At 39.1% G+C, this 18,374-nt stretch overlaps 1 protein-coding gene across 1 annotated transcript in view; it reads left to right on the forward strand.

Annotated features, from left to right (window-relative positions):
• Positions 1-18,374, forward strand: part of DERA (deoxyribose-phosphate aldolase) — a 125,353-nt gene that overhangs the window by 40,043 nt on the left and 66,936 nt on the right. Inside the window, exons 2-5 of the mRNA XM_003816530.6 lie at positions 4,924-5,021; positions 6,176-6,323; positions 7,809-7,904; positions 10,949-11,083. Coding sequence (XP_003816578.1) covers positions 4,924-5,021; positions 6,176-6,323; positions 7,809-7,904; positions 10,949-11,083 — 477 coding nt within the window. The remainder of the gene's footprint in view (positions 1-4,923; positions 5,022-6,175; positions 6,324-7,808; positions 7,905-10,948; positions 11,084-18,374) is intronic.

An 18,374-nucleotide genomic window follows, 5' to 3' on the forward strand; every position in this document is an offset into this window, starting at 1 on the left:
TCCCCTGACTAGCTGAGACTACAGGCTTGCACCACCATGCCCAGCTAATTTTTGTGTTTTTAGTGGAGACAGGGTTTCCATATTGGCCAGGCTGGTCTCGAACTCCTGACCTCGTGATCCGCCTGCCTCGGCCTCCCAAAGTGCTGGGATTACAGGCGTGAGCCACTGCACCTGGCCTGTACTTCATTCTTTTTAATGGCTGAATTGTATTCTGTTTTATGGATTTGCTATATATTATTGAACTGGAGATGGATCTTGGTGTCATTTCCAACAGTGCTGCCACAAATACCTTTTCATGTTTGCATTTGCAAACTTCTGTACGTATTTCCGTGGGACATATTCTGTGTACTGATTACTTTTTTTAAATACTCCTTTAATTCTGTTACAGCCCTGTTTGGAAATCTTCTCTGACTTCTGGTCACCTGTATCATAAAGTCTAGACTAGAGCCTAGAGCCAATAGAAACATAATGTGAGACATGGAGTCATTTTAAATTTTCAAGTGTACACATTATAAAAAAAAATAAAAAGGAACAGGTGAAAATATTTTAATAGCATTTTACTTACCCAAGTGTACCCCAAATATTATAATTTCATTGTGAAATCAATGTTAAAACGTAATTAGATATTTTACACCCTTCTTTTTGTACTGAATCTTTGAAATCTATGTATTTTACACTTAAAAGCACATCTCGATTTGGACTATCCACATTTCAAGGGCTCAGGTAGGCACACGTGTGTGGCTCCTGATTGGACAGCCCATGTCTACACTCAGCCTGGTGCTTACAGCACTTTACAAGTAAGCCATAGTCAGTCAAACAAGCCACATTCAGTCACATTTAGCCAACCTGCTTTTGCTTCTGACAGCCCCACAAACTTGCAGTGCTTCCGGTTTATTTTTCCTGCATCCTGCCCAGTTTTTTGGGCAGGGTTTCTCAGCTTTGGCACTGTTGAAGTTTGGGACCACATAATTCTAAGTTGTGGGTGCCTTGTAGGATACTGAGCAGTATCCTTGGCCTCTACCCACTAGATACAAGTGGCACCTTCTCCTCTAGAATCCCCCTACCCCATCTGTGGTGACCAAAAATGTCTCTAGACTGAGAAACAATGCTTTACGGTGAATCAGAAATCTCTACTTATCCATTAGGATTGTTTTAGCCAACTGGATAAGCCTACTGTGACCTACCCTTCCTCTGAACTTGACTTTTTATCCAGCCAGTGTGGTAAGTTTTTATTTTTGTGTATGAGGAACAAAGTTAAAATCAAAATAGAAAATGCGCCTCCTTTTGTAGGGTTATCATTTGGTGTTACATGTTTTAGGAATACTGTGAAAAGTACAGGAACTTCTGCAGAAACACAAATGAAAATGATGGAAAGGCTAGAAAGTAAAGTTGCAGGGAAAATGACCTCCATCTCCACTACGACTTGAACCAGAAATAATAATAATAATAAATTGTGAGAAGAGTATTTGAGGACAAATTTATAACCAACACAAGGGCCTAAAAACCACCAAAATGACATATTAAGATAAATAGTGGGATTTTTTTCATTGGAGAATTTTAAGAGAAGAGTATCATTGCCTTCCAATTATGGTTTCATATCTGTTCTCCCCAAAGGCATGTGTACTTAAAACCCCTCTTGGCCCCATAAGAAGATTCTTTGGTCCTGATGAGATTATGTGCATTAGAATCACTTCTCCTGGAAAGGAGACGCTAAAGGGTACTTGAATAAAATATTAAAAATTATGAAGGACATAACAAAGGCCAATCAGTCCTTTCTTTTCCCCAGACCCCATAATAGGAGAACATGGGTTATTTGATGAAATTAAAGAGTAGCAAATTAAGTGCTAATAAAACGAGATAGTCACTTACATAATTCATTGCCATGGGAGGTCACAGAGGCAAATTTTGTGGCTACATTAAATATGGGGCTGGATAATTTTATGACCGCTAATGATATTTTTAGCAGTCAAGGCTGATACTGTGAGAGAAGAAATCCTATTACATTCTCCAGTAGATGGTTTGCAGGGACCTCTGGCAAGAGGTTTCTGAGAAGTGCAAGAGCAGACCTTGTGAGTTCTAACCTTTGGTGTGCTCAAAATTGGTTTTTAAGGTGAAAGTTCCCAGGCATCCCATTCATACCTCAGTCCCACATTTTCTTGTAGAGATCCAAAAGCCCTTTCTAGTCTCAAGCAGTGGAGAAAGACATTGCCCAGAATTAAATCCTTTCTGGTCTTTGGGAACCACTCGACTTATTTATTGTATGCCACCCGTGTGTCAGGTCCTTCGCTTGGAGTTTTAAAAAATCTTTTGGGGACATAAACATTTGGACACATCAGTGGCATTCTGAGTGAAGGGGATGTACTAACGGTAGAATGCAGAGTTGCATGGAAGCACGAAGAAGCAAAGGGATGTCTCAACCTGTGAGGTTCAGGGAAGGCTCCCAGAGAAGGTGACATTTGAACCGAGTCTTAAAGGGTGAGCAGCAGTTCACTGTTCGCAAAGCAGGGAGGGCATTCTTGGTAGAAGGAGCATGCAGCATGCACAGATCCAGAGACAGCCTGGCATAATGTGTCAGGGAACTGCCAGTAGTTTAGGAAGGCTGCACCACAGAGGCAGAGGACCAGTGAGGGAGGAGCTGGGGCTTGAGAAGGAGGAAGGAGCCAGATGGTGAAGGAAGAGGCTTGTGTTTGCCTGAGACCCCTCTCCAACAGTGGTGCCAGTGTTTCCAGTGGCGACAGTAGTGGTAGTGGTACGTTGGGAGTAGAGAATGGGAAGGACTTCAGGGGTGTCCTGTGACCGATAAAGGACAGCCTGTCAAAGCCTTGCCCCACTGAGTAATAGGCCTACCTCTTTTTGATCACGGTCAACAATTAGTTGGCAGTGAGTCTTGGAGTTCACATACTCTTCACTCATTTTTCTATATCTGCCTGAAACAGTCTTTACCATGAACCCAATCAGCATTATCAATTATCTGAGGAGAAAAAAAAAAAAAAGCCTCTTAGGGCTGGGTGCGGTGGCTCATGCCTGTAATCCCAGCACTTTAGGAGGGCGAGGCAGGTAGATCACTTGAGGTCGGGAGTTTGACACCAGCCTGGCCAACATGGTGAAACCCTGTCTCTATTAAAAATACAAAAATTAGCCTGGCGTGGTGGCGCACGCCTGTAGCCCTGGCTCCTTGGGAGGCTGAGGCATGAGTTCGTTTGAACCCGGGAGGTGGAGGTTGCAGTGAGCCAAGATCGTACCACTGCATTCCAGCCTGGGCGACAGAGAGACTTGTGTCTGGGGAAAAAAAAAAAAAAAGGCTCCCCTGCGTTTGAGTAGGGGGTGTTTCTTACAGGTCTTAGATAAATTGGGACGAAGTCTAGAGTGTCTGGTCTGATTTTCTCGGGCTCTGCTAGAACAAAAACAGCCCTTGAGTGGGAAAGCAGAGGCAGATTTCATCGGCCTGACCCCAGACTCCCATTTTCTCTGTGAAGTTGGCTCAGCAAACAAGCAAGAAAACATACAATATCTTTGAGGAGCAGGAGCAGATGGATTGAAATGTTAAAAATCTGGTTTGTTAAATGATTTCAGCTAACAAAATAATTAGAGAGAAAAAGAAGCACCCAAACTCTCTTCCTTCTTCAGTGAAATTTAAATAAGATCATTATTAATCACTCAGAGTCCACCTTGCAATCTCTGTACCTTTAATACTGATACTTTTAAGAAGAATGAAATGAAAATGAGTGAGAGAAAGAATGTCATCTGTAAACATTAGTTTAGATGCAAATACTTAAATTTGTATTGTTACATGATACAGTATGTGATCAGCAGTTTTCCTCATTGCATTATAAAGAGTTTTGTAATTAGTGCATTTTTTCTAATGGATAACTTTTTTCCACAGTACTCTTTTAAGGCTCTTTTAAAAACATGGAATTGCTGGAGAGATATAGAAGTGAGGTTAGTTATAGAAGGTAAATAATGTTCATGTCCGATTTACCGTGAGGCCACCTATGTTTATAGGATATAGGTGGATGAAGTTGAAATATGTGTACCAAACACTGTTGGATGTTAGACACCCAAAGATGAGTAACATCATGGCTGACAATGTACTAAGTACAATGAATGGTTTCACCAGGAATCCTTGATGAATTGATTACAAGTTCTGTGGTAGAGATCTATCCAAATGTTAGCTCTGTCTGGGGAGCTGACAGTGTTTTCACAACAGCTAATATTTAGACTAGGTCTGAAGGTAGAAATTACAGTTAACTGGAAGAGAAGAGAGAGTAGATCAAGGTAGGAGAGAGCATTTCAGAACAAAAGCAACAGAGATAGCTCCTGAAACTTTAAATAATTTGTTTTTTCTTTTTTTCTAACTTCTGTTATATCAGTCAATGTTGTTATTTCTAATACATTTTGAAAAATTTTTCTTTGAAGAAAGAATGGGCTGTATCCTGTCAGCATGCAGTAGGTATTAATCTTGCCAGTAAGCGGGTAGTGAGCACAGATTCTGTAAGCCCCACCATTAGTTCACTTAAGATTTGTTAATCATTTGCTCTCCTGGGCTGGACACTCACCAGTAAGTCTTTGCTCTCAGAGGTGAGGTACATGGCATGGGTAACACACATTTCCCACGTCGTTAGACATGTCTGTGTGATGAATCAATACAGGTTCTTCCAGTTCCAAATGTATAGGCTGGTACAGAAGCAATTGTGGTTTTTGCCTTTGAAAGTAATGGCAGTGATTTTGCATGAAGTATGCCTTTTGTTGACTGGGCTTCCATCAATAAGGTTGTTTATTTATAGTTGTACAAAAAAGAAACATAAGCTTTAAAAAAAGGTTGATGTCAAATGATAAATGTATCCTTTCAAGGACCATGTAAAAATAGGTGACTATATTTAATGAAACTTTAGGTTTCAGAAAGTGTTTTTCTGTCTGTTTTAGACCTTAGCTGGATCTCCAAAATACAAGTGAATCACCCGGCAGTTCTGAGGCGTGCAGAACAAATCCAGGCTCGCAGAACCGTGAAAAAGGAGTGGCAGGTAAGGGTTCTTCTTGAGCATTCTGTGCCTGTATTTTACAATGCATGGTCTCTTCCCTCAAGGCCACAGTATTGAATTTCACTCAAGATGCATCTAAACTTAAAAGATTGCAGCTGTCCATGACTTATTTTAATAATTCATATATGATGATGATGGGTTGGAGAAAGATAACACATTTATCCAAACAAGTTAAAATCTTACCACTCTTGAGTGGCAAAACCGCAAATGAATTTGAGGCATCTTTATTCATGAGTGAATTAAATGGCATATTTTTCTCAACACATTTATTCAGTTTTTTAGACATGCCTTCTTTGGTTGTCTTCTGTTTTAATTTTAAAGCCCTAACATCTAAACTTGATGTGTCCACTGTTGAGGCCCTTAGGTATAAGCGTTGACCTTTCTTGACCATCATGTTTACCTTACTATTACTTTCTATAAATCATTTTTCAAAATTCCAAAAATGATGTTTCGTAGAGTACTTGCGGTCAGCATTTTCTTCAGTGTATCCCAACCAAAGACGTGCTGTGTAGGATTAAAGGGAATTCAGAGTTCATTTCACAAGTGAGGCAGAATACTGTGATTGAATCCTTGAGAGTGATAGTTCACGTTTTGCTCATCCTTAGAAATATTCTGGTTGAAAAGATAAAAGAAAATTCTTCAGACTGAGTTGTGAAATATGAATATTGTTTTAAAAATGGAATTGGATTAAATTGAAAAAACACCAAAAAACTTGGAAACTTTTAAAAGTGATAATCTCATCCCAGATCCCAGAGCGGGAGGTAAAATGTAAGATAGAAACCTTCTTTCGGAGTTCTTCTTTGTCAGGGTGGCTCTGATGGGCTCTCCCTTTGGCTGAGATGGAGTAGTCAGAAGTGGGAGACATGGGCTAATAGGGGTTTCAATTTGGGATATCTGTGGGAGAAAAAAAATGTTTAAGCCTACTCTTCCTCCCTTTTATTTTGGGCAGTGTTCATCTTGTTAGTGGCTCTTGAGCTGTGTTTATATCATATATCAGGATATTCCATTGAACAGTGTAGGCATAAGATATTAACACCCATACTTGTCTAATGATTCTCTACTAACCACCTGGGTTGGAGGTGTGTTTGTTTGTTTATTTATTAAATTTACTTTGTTTTCACTTTTGTTTAAACCAGGCTGCTTGGCTCCTGAAAGCTGTTACCTTTATAGATCTTACTACACTTTCAGGTGATGATACATCTTCCAACATTCAAAGGCTCTGTTATAAAGCCAAATACCCAATCCGGGAAGATCTCTTAAAAGCTTTAAATATGCATGATAAAGGTAATGTTGTTGTGTGTGATCTATGTGGTGTTTAGTGCTTACAATACTGATTACTAAATCAAAGATGACTTAAGATACAGCTGCTAATGATAGCAGTGATAGAATCCATGATAGAAACTCTTGCTGTGTATACATAGACAGATTCTTCTCTGAAAAACAGCAGGAAGAGAATCTGAGTCTTTTTTTTTTTTTTGAGGTCAGTTCTTTCCATCAATGGATTAAAGTGCTTGGTAGAGAGTGACTTTATTTCTTTTCAATTCTTCAGTTTTGGAAAATTTCTGTTTAGTGACACTGAAATACTCTTTCTGATTCCCTAGCCATACGTGAAAAAGCCAGTCTCATTACTTAATAATCACATCTCATACATAAAGTATTTTCTGTGAGTATATGAAATACTTTTGAAAATAAAGTGCAAATGAGAAATATAGCCTGCTTATATATTAGGTTAGATCTTTCAAAAAAAGTCATATTCACTGCCTTAGTATACATGAAAAGAAGGACTTTTCTAGAGTTGCCATAAGTTTAGAACTGTAGCATTTTGGAGATGTTGGACACCTGTAAGAATTGATTCCCTTGTTTTCTAAATAAAGAAACCAAGACCTGGAAGGCTAAGCGGCATTCCCAAGGCTACACGTCTTGTTACTTGCTGGGCTGGTTTTGGGAGCCAGGTCTCCTTCCCATGGAGGGCTTCATGGCCCTCGAGTGCCTATCTGCTGTGAGTGCAACTAGAGACATTGAATTGGCCCAATGGAGGTCTTTTATCCCAAATAAACATGTTTAGGTTTGTAGGTAACATACAAACCTAAACAACTCTACAGCTTTCGAAAAGTATTTATTATGTTTATTTCGTGTTGGCCATAAAAATATCACCTTATTTATTGCACTTAAAGGTAACAACTTGGTGTAAGGTCTTATGATATTGCTTTGTTTTATAGTGACTATTTGAATTCTAAATTTTTTAAAATTTATGAACTTATTTCTTAAAATCAGGGCTTCTGTTTCAGATTTTATTATTTCTTGCAAAAGAGGGAATAGGATTAGTTAAATGTCATTTTTGTGGTACCACCCTCTAAATTTTACTTACATTTGTCTTCATCTGTCCTTCTTCAAACTGTCCTTTCTTCAGGTTGTCCTATGTGAATGCTCTGTAAATATGGATTTTGTTATCTACATGAAATATTTTCATTTAGTAATGATCACCAAATTTACTATTTAGACATTTTTAAAAAACAGTACTATGTTCATCTCAAAGATGAGTGTATCAAACTTGTTTTTATGATTTCAGCGATAAGAAAATAATCCATATTGTCAAGAACTAGAAGGGAATGTGGAAAATAAAAATCTTTTAATTTATTGCAGTATTGTGGGGGAATTATTTTTTTCTCATTTGATTTTTGCCAGTGTTGCGATATTAATAATAATTAAAAGCATGTTGTATGAGTTGAACTTCATTGAAAGTTGGCTATTCCTATTTTTTCTTGATAGGCATTACTACAGCTGCCGTTTGTGTTTATCCTGCCCGGGTGTGTGATGCTGTAAAAGCACTCAAGGCTGCAGGCTGTAATATCCCTGTGGCATCAGGTAAAATGTATTGTGGCTTTTGTTGTTATTTTTTAAACAAGTTGCCAGTTCTTCATACAATGGGGTATTATATATAGGTTTGTACTATGATTTAAATTAGTTTATGTATTTAATTAGTTGTATTTATTCATGATTTTAGTATGTACTAATTGCTTAGTAAGTGGAAGACATTTATTCCCAAAAATATAGAACTGTATTCCTATCCTTAAAGAAACTCAGTTTAGGAGGAATAGTCAGGTAAAGAAAAAAGTCATAAGGCATGACATATAGTGTGTATATATATATATATGTGTATATATATATATACACACACATACACACACACATATACGTACTATATATGTATATGTATATATACATACTATATATGTATATGTATATATACATACTATATATGTATATGTATATATACATACTATATATGTGTATGTATATATACATACTATATATGTGTATGTATATATACATACTATGTATGTGTATGTATATATACATACTATGTATGTGTATGTATATATACATACTATGTATATGTATATATACATACTAACACACACGTATGCATGTTCTGTTATATATGTAAAATATAATAATAATGATATACGGGCTGGGGACGGTGGCTCACAACTATAATCCCAGCACTTTGGGAGGCTGAAGCAGGTGGATCACTTGAGGACAGGAGTACGAGACCAGCCAGGTCAACATGGCAAAACCCCATCTCTACTAAAAATACAAAAATTAGCCAGGCATGGTGGCAGATGCCTGTAATCCCAGCTACTGGGAGGCTGAGGCTGGAGAATCGTTTGAACCTGGGAGGCAGAGGTTGCAGTGAGCCGAGATCATGCCACTGCACTCCAGCTTGGGTGATAGACCAAGACTCCATCTCAAAAAAAAAAAAGGATATGTGCAAAATGTGTAGTTGCAGTTCTGAGCAGGGAATGATATATTCTGCAGAGGTTGGTGACACCAAAGTAAGAGAAAGCATCGTCGTGGAGATAATTGCATTGGGTCTTAAAGGATGAGGAGGAGTTCACAGTGTTAATAAGGTAGGGAACCACATTTTAGACAGAGGCACTAGCACGTGTGAAGGCACAAAGCATGTTCAGGGAACTGGAAAAGGTTTGCTATTGTTGACTACAAAGGCAGGGCTCTGAAGACAGGGCAAAGGGGGAGATACAGGAGTTGAAGCTAGAGAGGGAGATCAGGGCAGAATTGCAGAGGGGATCCATGCCATGTGGGGGCATTTGGCCTGTATTCTGATGATAGGGAAGACACTGAAAGGTTAGAGGCGTGACATGATCAGCTTCATGGCATAGTAAGTTACCTGATGGTACTGGATAAATTAGAAAAGGAGTGAAATGGAGTTAGGGGAGACTTGTCACAGTCCATGCGGGACCTGATAAAAGCCACACAAAACCTAGAAGATAAAGGAGAGAGTGCATTCAGAAGTCACTGACTTCAGATAGACGCGGTAGGACTTGGTATGACAGAAAAGTCTTTAAAACATTAGTTTGGTAAATATGTATCTGTGTGTATATGGATGGATGAATAGACAGATATAAAATTAGATTCTAGTTTTAAGAGATGTTAGAGGAATATCCTGATGCTTTAAAAAGGGAGTCTAGGCCAGGCATGGTGGCTCACATCTGTGATCCCAGCACTTTGGGGGGCTCAGGCGAGAGGATTGATTAAAGCCAGAAGTTTGAGACCAGCATGGGCAACAAAGATCTCTACAAAAAAATAAAATAAGTAAAAATTTAAAAGGAGTTTATAAAGGTCATTAGCTTATTAGGAATATATTAAAAGAAACATGGTGCACGGTATTTATATAGAATTGATTTATGAGGATTCCTGAAGTATTTGGCAGCTACACTTCTATAGACCTTAATTTTTCATCAGCTTCAGTCAGTTCAGTTTTTGCTTTAAACAACAGAGAAACATGCTTTCCTCTAAGGTAACAGACCTAAGGAATTTTTTTAATTTTTATTTTTTGAGACAGAGTCTCACTCTATCACCCAGGCTGGAGTGCAGCGGTGCGATCTCGGCTCATTGCAACCTCCGCCTCCTGAGTTCAAGCAGTTCTCCTGCCTCAGCCTCCCAAGTAGCTGGGGCTACAGGCGTGCACCACCACACCAGGCTAATTTTTATACTTTTAGTAGTGATGGGGTTTCACCATGTTGACCAGGCTAGTCTCAACCTCTTCACCTCGGATGATCCGCTAGCCTTGACCTCCCAAAATGTTGGGATTACAGGCAAGAGCCACTGTGCCCAGCCCCAAGGAATTTAATATCAAGGTAACATGACAGGTTTTTTTTAGAAACAGGGATGGAGAGTTAATGATGTGTGTGTAAAAGATGTTACTATTTTTCAAGAGTGTAGTTGTGTTTTGTGTTTTCATTTTCCTCTTATTTACACTTGGCTCTGATCTTCCCAACCCTGCCCCTGCCTCAATTTGGTGGACTAATTAGGTGTGTTTTCCTCCTGCATTCTCTTTTCTTTATGCTCATCTGCCAGGCTGGTTGTTTTTAACATAGGCAGTGGGAGGAACACATAGGACAGTTTGTTTACCACAGCTAAAGAGGTTCATGAGAGAGTTAATCAAGATAAATCAAGGGTAAATGAGTAAATCAAGATAGCTAACTTGATCAAGATTTGGATCCAGAACTAGTGTGCTAGATAACTAGTGTTCATTAAGATAGGGCTACCACTACTATTTTATGGCTATCACTGTGAAGATAAAACATCTTTGCTGGTTACTTAATCCACCTTCATGAGCATCTCTGCAGCATCTTAATTTCGGGTCTTCCAGAAAATGATATTTGTCCTAACACTAATATGAGAGAACATTCAATTTCTTCACACTTATGCATAAGTGATGTTCTTAAGTGTCAGTGCATTGGTCTTTAAATGCTGATGTTTGGGGGTTTGGAATTCTTTGATGAACTACTACTGACCAATTGAAATTTGTTTTCCCCTCCCCCCCTTGCTTACTTTCCTTCTTCCCTCCTTCCCTCTTTCTTCATTTCCTTTCTTAACTCTATTAGTGGCCACTGGATTTCCAGCTGGACAGACTCATTTGAAGACACGATTAGAAGAGATCAGATTGGCTGTGGAAGATGGAGCTACAGAAATCGACGTGGTAATTAACAGAAGCTTGGTGCTGACAGGCCAGTGGGAAGGTAGGTGCATGCTTTTACCTAAGAGAGTTTCACCATTCTTCCCTGGTGAATCAGATGATGAGATAAGATGTAGTATGTTTTAGAGGTCACTGTTCTAGGTGACAAGTTAGTAGATCAAATGGTGAGTTTAGGAGAAAGCAGGCTAAGATTACCCATCCTTGTGCCTCTCATAAATCTAGGCAGTTGCCTACCTGCATGAACTTTTCAGATCCTTTTGAGTGCTGAGGTGAATAGTTACTTCCATGCAATAGATTCATAACTTTTAAAACAATTTTATTTTACCAACATGCTTTTTCTTCAGAAAGGAAAAGTTACTACTATTCTATACTGTTTTGTTACTCAATACATACTTCACTCCAGGCAAGTCTTTTATGCAAAGTTTATTTGAATATATTGGAGGAAACTTCCCTTTTTTATGTTAATTTTTGCAGTCTTTAAAGGTATGGGATTATTAAGTTGACTAAGTTTATTTTTACTTCTAGCATTCTTAGACATAGCTCTGATGACTATCATGAGATTAATGATTCACTATCACGTCAGCATACACTAAGACATTGCCCTTTCCAGCAACAAGCTTTTGTTTTTTTAAACAGATATTAAAGAATCAAATAGATTTTACCTCTGTCTTAAATATATTTTGTATACTAAAGATGAGGTCACTGGTAGCTAGAAAAGTAAAATTCTCTTTCAAAAAAGTCATTATATGGGAGGCCGAGGCGGGCGGATCACGAGGTCAGGAGATCGAGACCATCCTAGCTAACACGGTGAAACCCCGTCTCTACTAAAAATAGAAAAAATTAGCCGGGCGTGGTGGCGGGCGCCTGTAGTCCCAGCTACTCGGGAGGCTGAGGCAGGAGAATGGCGTGAACCCAGGAGGCGGAGCTTGCAGTGAGCTGAGATCGGGCCACTGCACTCCAGCCTGGGCGAAAGAGCAAGACTCCGTCTCAAAAAAAAAAAAAAAAAAAAAAAAAAAAAAAAAAGTCATTATAATAAATAGTTTAACCAAAAATTTTTAATGAAATCACAAGTTAAAGCCAGGATAGTATATTGTCTCTTTATATGTGTGTATATCAAATAAATGGCATATTTTATACTAATGATGGAGGAGGCTATTCCCACACTCTTTTAAAGTTTAAATAAGAGATAGGATTTTATCTCTTATTTAACCTGCTTATTGGACTTGCCTATTTCTCATGGGTATTTTCCTGTGACTGTTTCTATCCATCTGTATCTGTAAAGCCTTTGTCTATTTGTGAAGCCTAATTCCATTGATTGTCAATTATGAATTGCTTTTGTTTATGAAGTAGCAAATGTTCAGTCAGTGGTTTAAACCCTCAGTATTTATTCTCTTATATAAAGTCCAGGGGTAGGTATTTCAGGGGTGTGTGGCAGCTCCACAAAGTTCTTGGAGACCTGGGCTACGTTTATATTCCAGTTCCAAAGCATGTGGCTTCTGCTGTTAACGTCAAGGGCACTTCATTGTCTGAGATGGCTTCTGAAGCTCCAGCACCTTACACTCATCTCCTAGACCATAGGAAAGAAAGGCTTTTCTCATCAAGTCTCACACAACACCTTTGTTTATTACACCTTTGCCCGTTGGCCTGAGCTGAGTGACGTGGCCATTCTTGGCTGCAAGTAAGCTGGAAAATAGAGTTTTTAGCTTGGAATATTAGCTACTTTCCTGTACATTCCCATTTCCATTGCATTCACCCCACCGCCCCCCAAGTTCCCCATTAATACTCATCAACATTTATAATTCTTGCCAGGTTTAAACTCTTGAAAGTTCACAAATATCTTTTTGTATTTTGTGTTCCTTTTTTGTGATTGTTCATGTGTGTGTTTTAGCCAATTACAGTCATTCTGAAAAGGTATATTTTAAATAGATATCTCTGTTCCTATATATTAATTTTGCTTATCTGCTTTTAGTCACGGATTTCACTAAGATTTAAGGCTAGAGTAAAATGAAAAAGTGAGTAAGCATAGTATTTAAAACAAATCTGGCAATAAACTTTATGTGATTTAGTTGTATACAAACCTATATGTCCTTTATATCTTAAGCAATTGTAGATGTAGAAATTGGGTTTATATTATAACTTACACCTTTTATTAAGCAGTTGTGGATATAGAAATATGGTTTATATTATGCTACTAATTGGAAAATAAAATACAATAGGAGATGGATGTTGATGTAGTTGACTGCCCCTTAATGAACTAGGAATGGTTGTTTTTAAGAACTGATAATTTCCCAATAACAGGCGTTTATGAAAAATGTAATGACAGATCTTTGTCCTGGACCATACTTTTATATTAACTCTTTTTCTGGTGTTAATAACCTCTTGACCCAAACAAATTGAAAAGGAACATTTAATACTAGAAATTTAATTCTAAATAGAAACCTGAAATGACTTAGGACTTTTCACTGCAATATTTTGTCTTAATTTTGATTCTCAATTTGATTACATATTGTATTTTTCAGTGTCATGTTTTAATATTAGCTGTTTATTAAAATATGAGCATAAAATAATTTCTTGGAATTTGTGGATAGAAATGTCTATCAAGCAATTGCAGTTTTAAATCCAGGGCCCTCTCCCTTGTGCAGTGAGGTTTGTAGGATACTTGGTAAAGCACAATAGAAAGAACCCCATTTTATTTTTTAAGTTCTGGGGTACATGTGCAGAATGTGCAGGTTTGTTGCATAGGTAAACGTGTGCCATGGTGGTTTGCTGCACCTATCAACCCATCACCTAGGTAGGTATTAAGTGCCTCATGCATTAGCTATTTTCCCTAACGCACTACCTGCCTCCACCCTCCCCCAACAGGCCCCACTGTGTGTTGTTCCCCTCCCTGTGTCCATGTGTTCTCATTAAGAGCCCCATTTTTTAAACCTGGCCCTTCAGAGTGGTCTTAACCATTTCTCATGGATGTGAGAGTCCACAGTTTAGGGTATGAATTCGAGGAGACTGGAGTTTGGGGGTGGGGGAGGTTTGATATTCCTCTCTGGGTTCTCCTTAGTGACCATTTAAAATGTCCACTTTCCTGAAATTTCTAACTTTTCCACCCTCCTTGAAGCTCCTTCACTGTTAGCATATGAACTGCCTGCTACTTCTCAGAGAAAATAAAATCATCAGACAGGAGCTCCCTCCAGGTCCTTGCATCAGGGCTGCTTTTCTTTGCTTCTTCCTTTGCTCCTTCCTCCTAAATTCCTTCCCTCCACTGTGCTGTGGCTCTCATCTCCCCCTGCATTTTCAGAAGCCCTGCTCTATCTATTGGGCATTTTCTCCCGTGTCATCAGCCTTTCTGCCAGCTCATTCCCATTAAGCATTTAGACATACTCAAGCTTTTCTTAGCCGTTTATGAAAGAACCCACATGCTGGCTTTCCCTTTCCTTCATCCCCAGCAACGTCCTCCTTTCTTCTCTTCCCTTCATGACTAAAATTCTGAAAAGAAGGCCCGATGCAGTGGCTCACACCTGTAATCCCAGCACTTTGGGAGGCTGAAACAGGCACTTTGGGAGGCCTCATCACCTCTTGCTCTGCTGCCGCCGTAAGCTCTGGTTCCGCAGCGACGCTCGGGGGTGGGGCGTCCTCCTCACTTGAGGTTGGGAGTTTGAGACCAGCCTGGCCAACATGGCAAAACCCTGTCTCTACTAAAAATACAAAGATTCGTTGGGCATGGTGGCACATGCCTGTAATCCCAGCTACTCTGGAGGCTGAGGTGAGCGAATTGCTTGAACCTGGGAGGCAGAGGTTGCAGGGAGCCAAGATTGCGCCACTGCACTGCAACTTGAGGGACAGAGTGAGATTCCCTCTCAAAAAAAAAAAAAATTCTGCAAAGAGTTATATTTATTTGTTTGTCTTGAGAAGTTCAAACTAATATACTAATGACCTGTCATCTCATTATGTCCAGGGCATACTCCCCAGTTGTTTATTCAGCATTACCATGCAACATATGACACAGCAGACTGTTCCTTCCTTCTGGTAATGCTTTGTTGTTGTGGCTTTGGTGCCTACATTCCTGAGGTCTTCCTTTCTGTTTCTGATTACCCCTGCGTCTCATTTGCAAGCTCCTCCACCTCCTCTGTCATCCCCGAAGTGTCCATGGTTCTCAGATTCTGTCCCAGTGTGACTTTTCCACAACCTTGGTGTGCTTTCCTTTGGAAACGTCATGTCCTTGCTAATTTCAGTTACATTCCTTATGGCAAAGACAACCAAACCTCCTGAGCACCAGGACCACCTAGACCCGGGGCCACCTGCTCCAGAACTCGTATTCTGTTGTATCACTACACCGTGTTGCATTTTACCCACCATTTACATATAAGTAGACATTCAAATATCACTGAACCTTGACAAAATCAGAGAAATATAGCTATTTTGGAAATAAATCTATTAGGCCGGGCACAGTGGCTTATGCTTGTAATCCCAGCACTCTGGGAGGCTGAGGCAGGCAGATCACTTGAGCCCAGGAGTTCAAGACCAGTCTGGGCAACATGGCAAAACCCCATCTCTGCATTAAAAAAAAAAAAAATGCAAAAATTAGCCTGGTGTGGTGGTATGCGCCTGTAGTCCCAGCTACTCAGGGTTGGGGCTGAGATGGGAGGATTCCTTGAATGTGGGAGGATTCCTTGAGCCTGGGAGGCAGAGGTTGCAGTGAGCCATGATTGTGCCACTGCATTCATAAGCCACTGCGCCTGGCCTAATAGATTTATTTCTGAAATGGCCTGAGCAAGAGAGTGAGGCCCTGTCTCAAACAAACAAACAAACAAACAAACACTATTAAAAAGTGTTTTCATTTCCCTGACTTTCTTAACAATTTTTATTAAATACAATTTAATTTTTTCTTGATTATTCCAAACTGTTTCATTACTGATTATATTATCCCAGAATACAGTGATGCTTTCAGGGGCCAGTGGAATCTCTGAGATGATTGGCCTCATAGCTCACAGTCCAGACTCTTGTGCTTTTTGATTTATGTATCTTCTTATTTGTTACTGTTTTTTTGCCTACTCCTTAGTGGTTAAGCTTTTTACTGTCAGATCGTGTTGAGCTCGTGACGGCACACTGTCCTTCCCTGCCAATCCTTCTGTCACTCCTCTCTAGCTGGACATGGAAACGTGGATAACTACATTTCTCACTTATCACCATAGTTTTAACCCAATAGGGTGTGGCATGTATTGTAGGTTCTCAAAATTACAATACCTGACAAACATTTTCAAATGATTTGCCCCAGCTGCTTTCCTGACAGGATTAGCATATCCCCCTGGGCATTTGTGATAAAAGAATTGAGGTGTGTATGTGAGGGAGGAATAGGCTTCTAAATGGGGAAAATCCCTCCAGGTGATTTTGTTCTCCTTCCCCACCAGTCCCATGTCCTTATTAAGAAGTACTAACTCAGGACTCTTTCTTCTTCTTCTTTTTTTTTTTTTTGACATAATTCCAATTCTTAGTTGCATATACTTTAGGTGCCAGATAATGGAAACATTGTTGAATTTACATACAACAATGTATGTAAATTCATACTTTGAATACATTTATATATTGTATGTTTTATTGTATTACTAATACTAATCAGTTGATTAATTAGTACATCTTGTATTTCCTGTATGTTTCTATGCCTAGCCTGGATCTGTAGTTAGTTGTAAACAGGAGAGTTTGATGAATAAAGTGTTATTCTGGTGAATTTAGCTAAGAAGTGCATCTGCTTCCTGTGCTCTTGAGAAAAGAAGACTTTCCTCTCCCTGGGATGGCTGTGCTCTCTGATAAAGATCGCATCCAAGTGGGGACATCACCCGGCCAGCCAGCCAGGCCACCCAGTCATTGCTGGTGTCACAGTCAGACCCAGAACAAATGCACCGTGGGGTAAGAAGGGAGGACAGTACTGGGAAAGCAGGAATAGTTGAAAGCTGCATCTTTGCATTAGACAGATTTTGGCTGGAATCTTGGCTCTACTATTTACTCTTGGACAGGTTCTTCTCTGTGCTTCCTGTTCCTTCATGTAAAATGGAGATAATGACATCTACTTCACAGGATTACAATAGGGAAGAAATTAGATAATGTATGTAAAATATCATCCTGTTGCTTGGCCCAGATGCAGCCCTCCTTGCCAGCTGCAGTGTTGCCTTCTCTTTCTCCCTCCTCCTGCCCCGATGATGGTCTGTTGTCAAGGGAAGTGACACATAGCACATGTGTTAAGTGAATAAAGTGGAACTCTAAAGATTTGGGTTTTAGTCTTCATGATTTTGATAATTTATACCTAGACCTTGGGTAAACACTTCACTTCTCTCTGCTTCCATGTAAATGTTACAAATGAGGGGCTAGGACATAATGATTTTTACAACCCTTTAGAGCTATAATGATCTTTGATTTTATGTTTAGTGTTTTCATTTTCAGTGAATATTATTCCCATGATTAGTACATGTAATACAATATTTCTTAATGGTGGTGTTGAAGTTGACATCTAAGGTGCATTCCTTAAACAGTTCTTTGAAGAAAGCATTCACCAGAAGTTGTTCATCATTTCATAAATCTTATTGAGCAGGTTTTAAAAATTGAATAGTTTCCATGCTCTGTAAATATACAGAGGTGTTCATTTTACTTTTTTAATAACCTCTTTGTGTTGCATCTATTTACCTAATATATTTACCAGTGACAGGGAAATGCTATCAGATTGCACCTTGTTCAGGAATCTAGCTCCATGAGCTGAGGACCTAGAGCTGGCTTTACTAGCTTTGGGAGACTCATTCCACACTGGAGCACCAGCAGACGTAGTTCCAAAGGTGGCTAGGATTGTCTGACATTCTGCAGCATCTTACGTTCAATGGGCAATTGGAAATACCATTTGTCTCGTGTATCCAGAGCCTCATGTACTTTTCATCTCCTTCAATTGTTTACCCCTGAATTGCTCTCTTAAATCTGGCCTGTGAAGTACATACCTCATGGCTATCAAACATTTTAGGATAAGAGAATGAAATATCAGCACCAAAGTCACATTATTTTTCATTTTCTTGTATGAAGAGAATCCTAAAGACCTTGAATCAGGGCAATAATCTATTTTTCTTATTTGCTGATTTTTACACAAGAAGGATGGTAGAAAGAACATCTCAAAAATAAATTGGTATATTTCTTTTATAGAGTGTTAATCATATTTTATTAGAAAAGCAGTCTCTAAATCTATAGCTACTTTTTGGGGAGGAATTACATAATCTATAATTTGTGATTTCTCTGTTTTGGAAGTTGTATATAACAAATTCTGGAAATACGACAACTGTATGCTTTTATGATTTTCATTTTTATGC

The sequence above is a fragment of the Pan paniscus genome, chromosome 10 (genome assembly GCF_029289425.2).
Source record: "Pan paniscus chromosome 10, NHGRI_mPanPan1-v2.0_pri, whole genome shotgun sequence".
Taxonomy (NCBI): domain Eukaryota; kingdom Metazoa; phylum Chordata; class Mammalia; order Primates; family Hominidae; genus Pan; species Pan paniscus.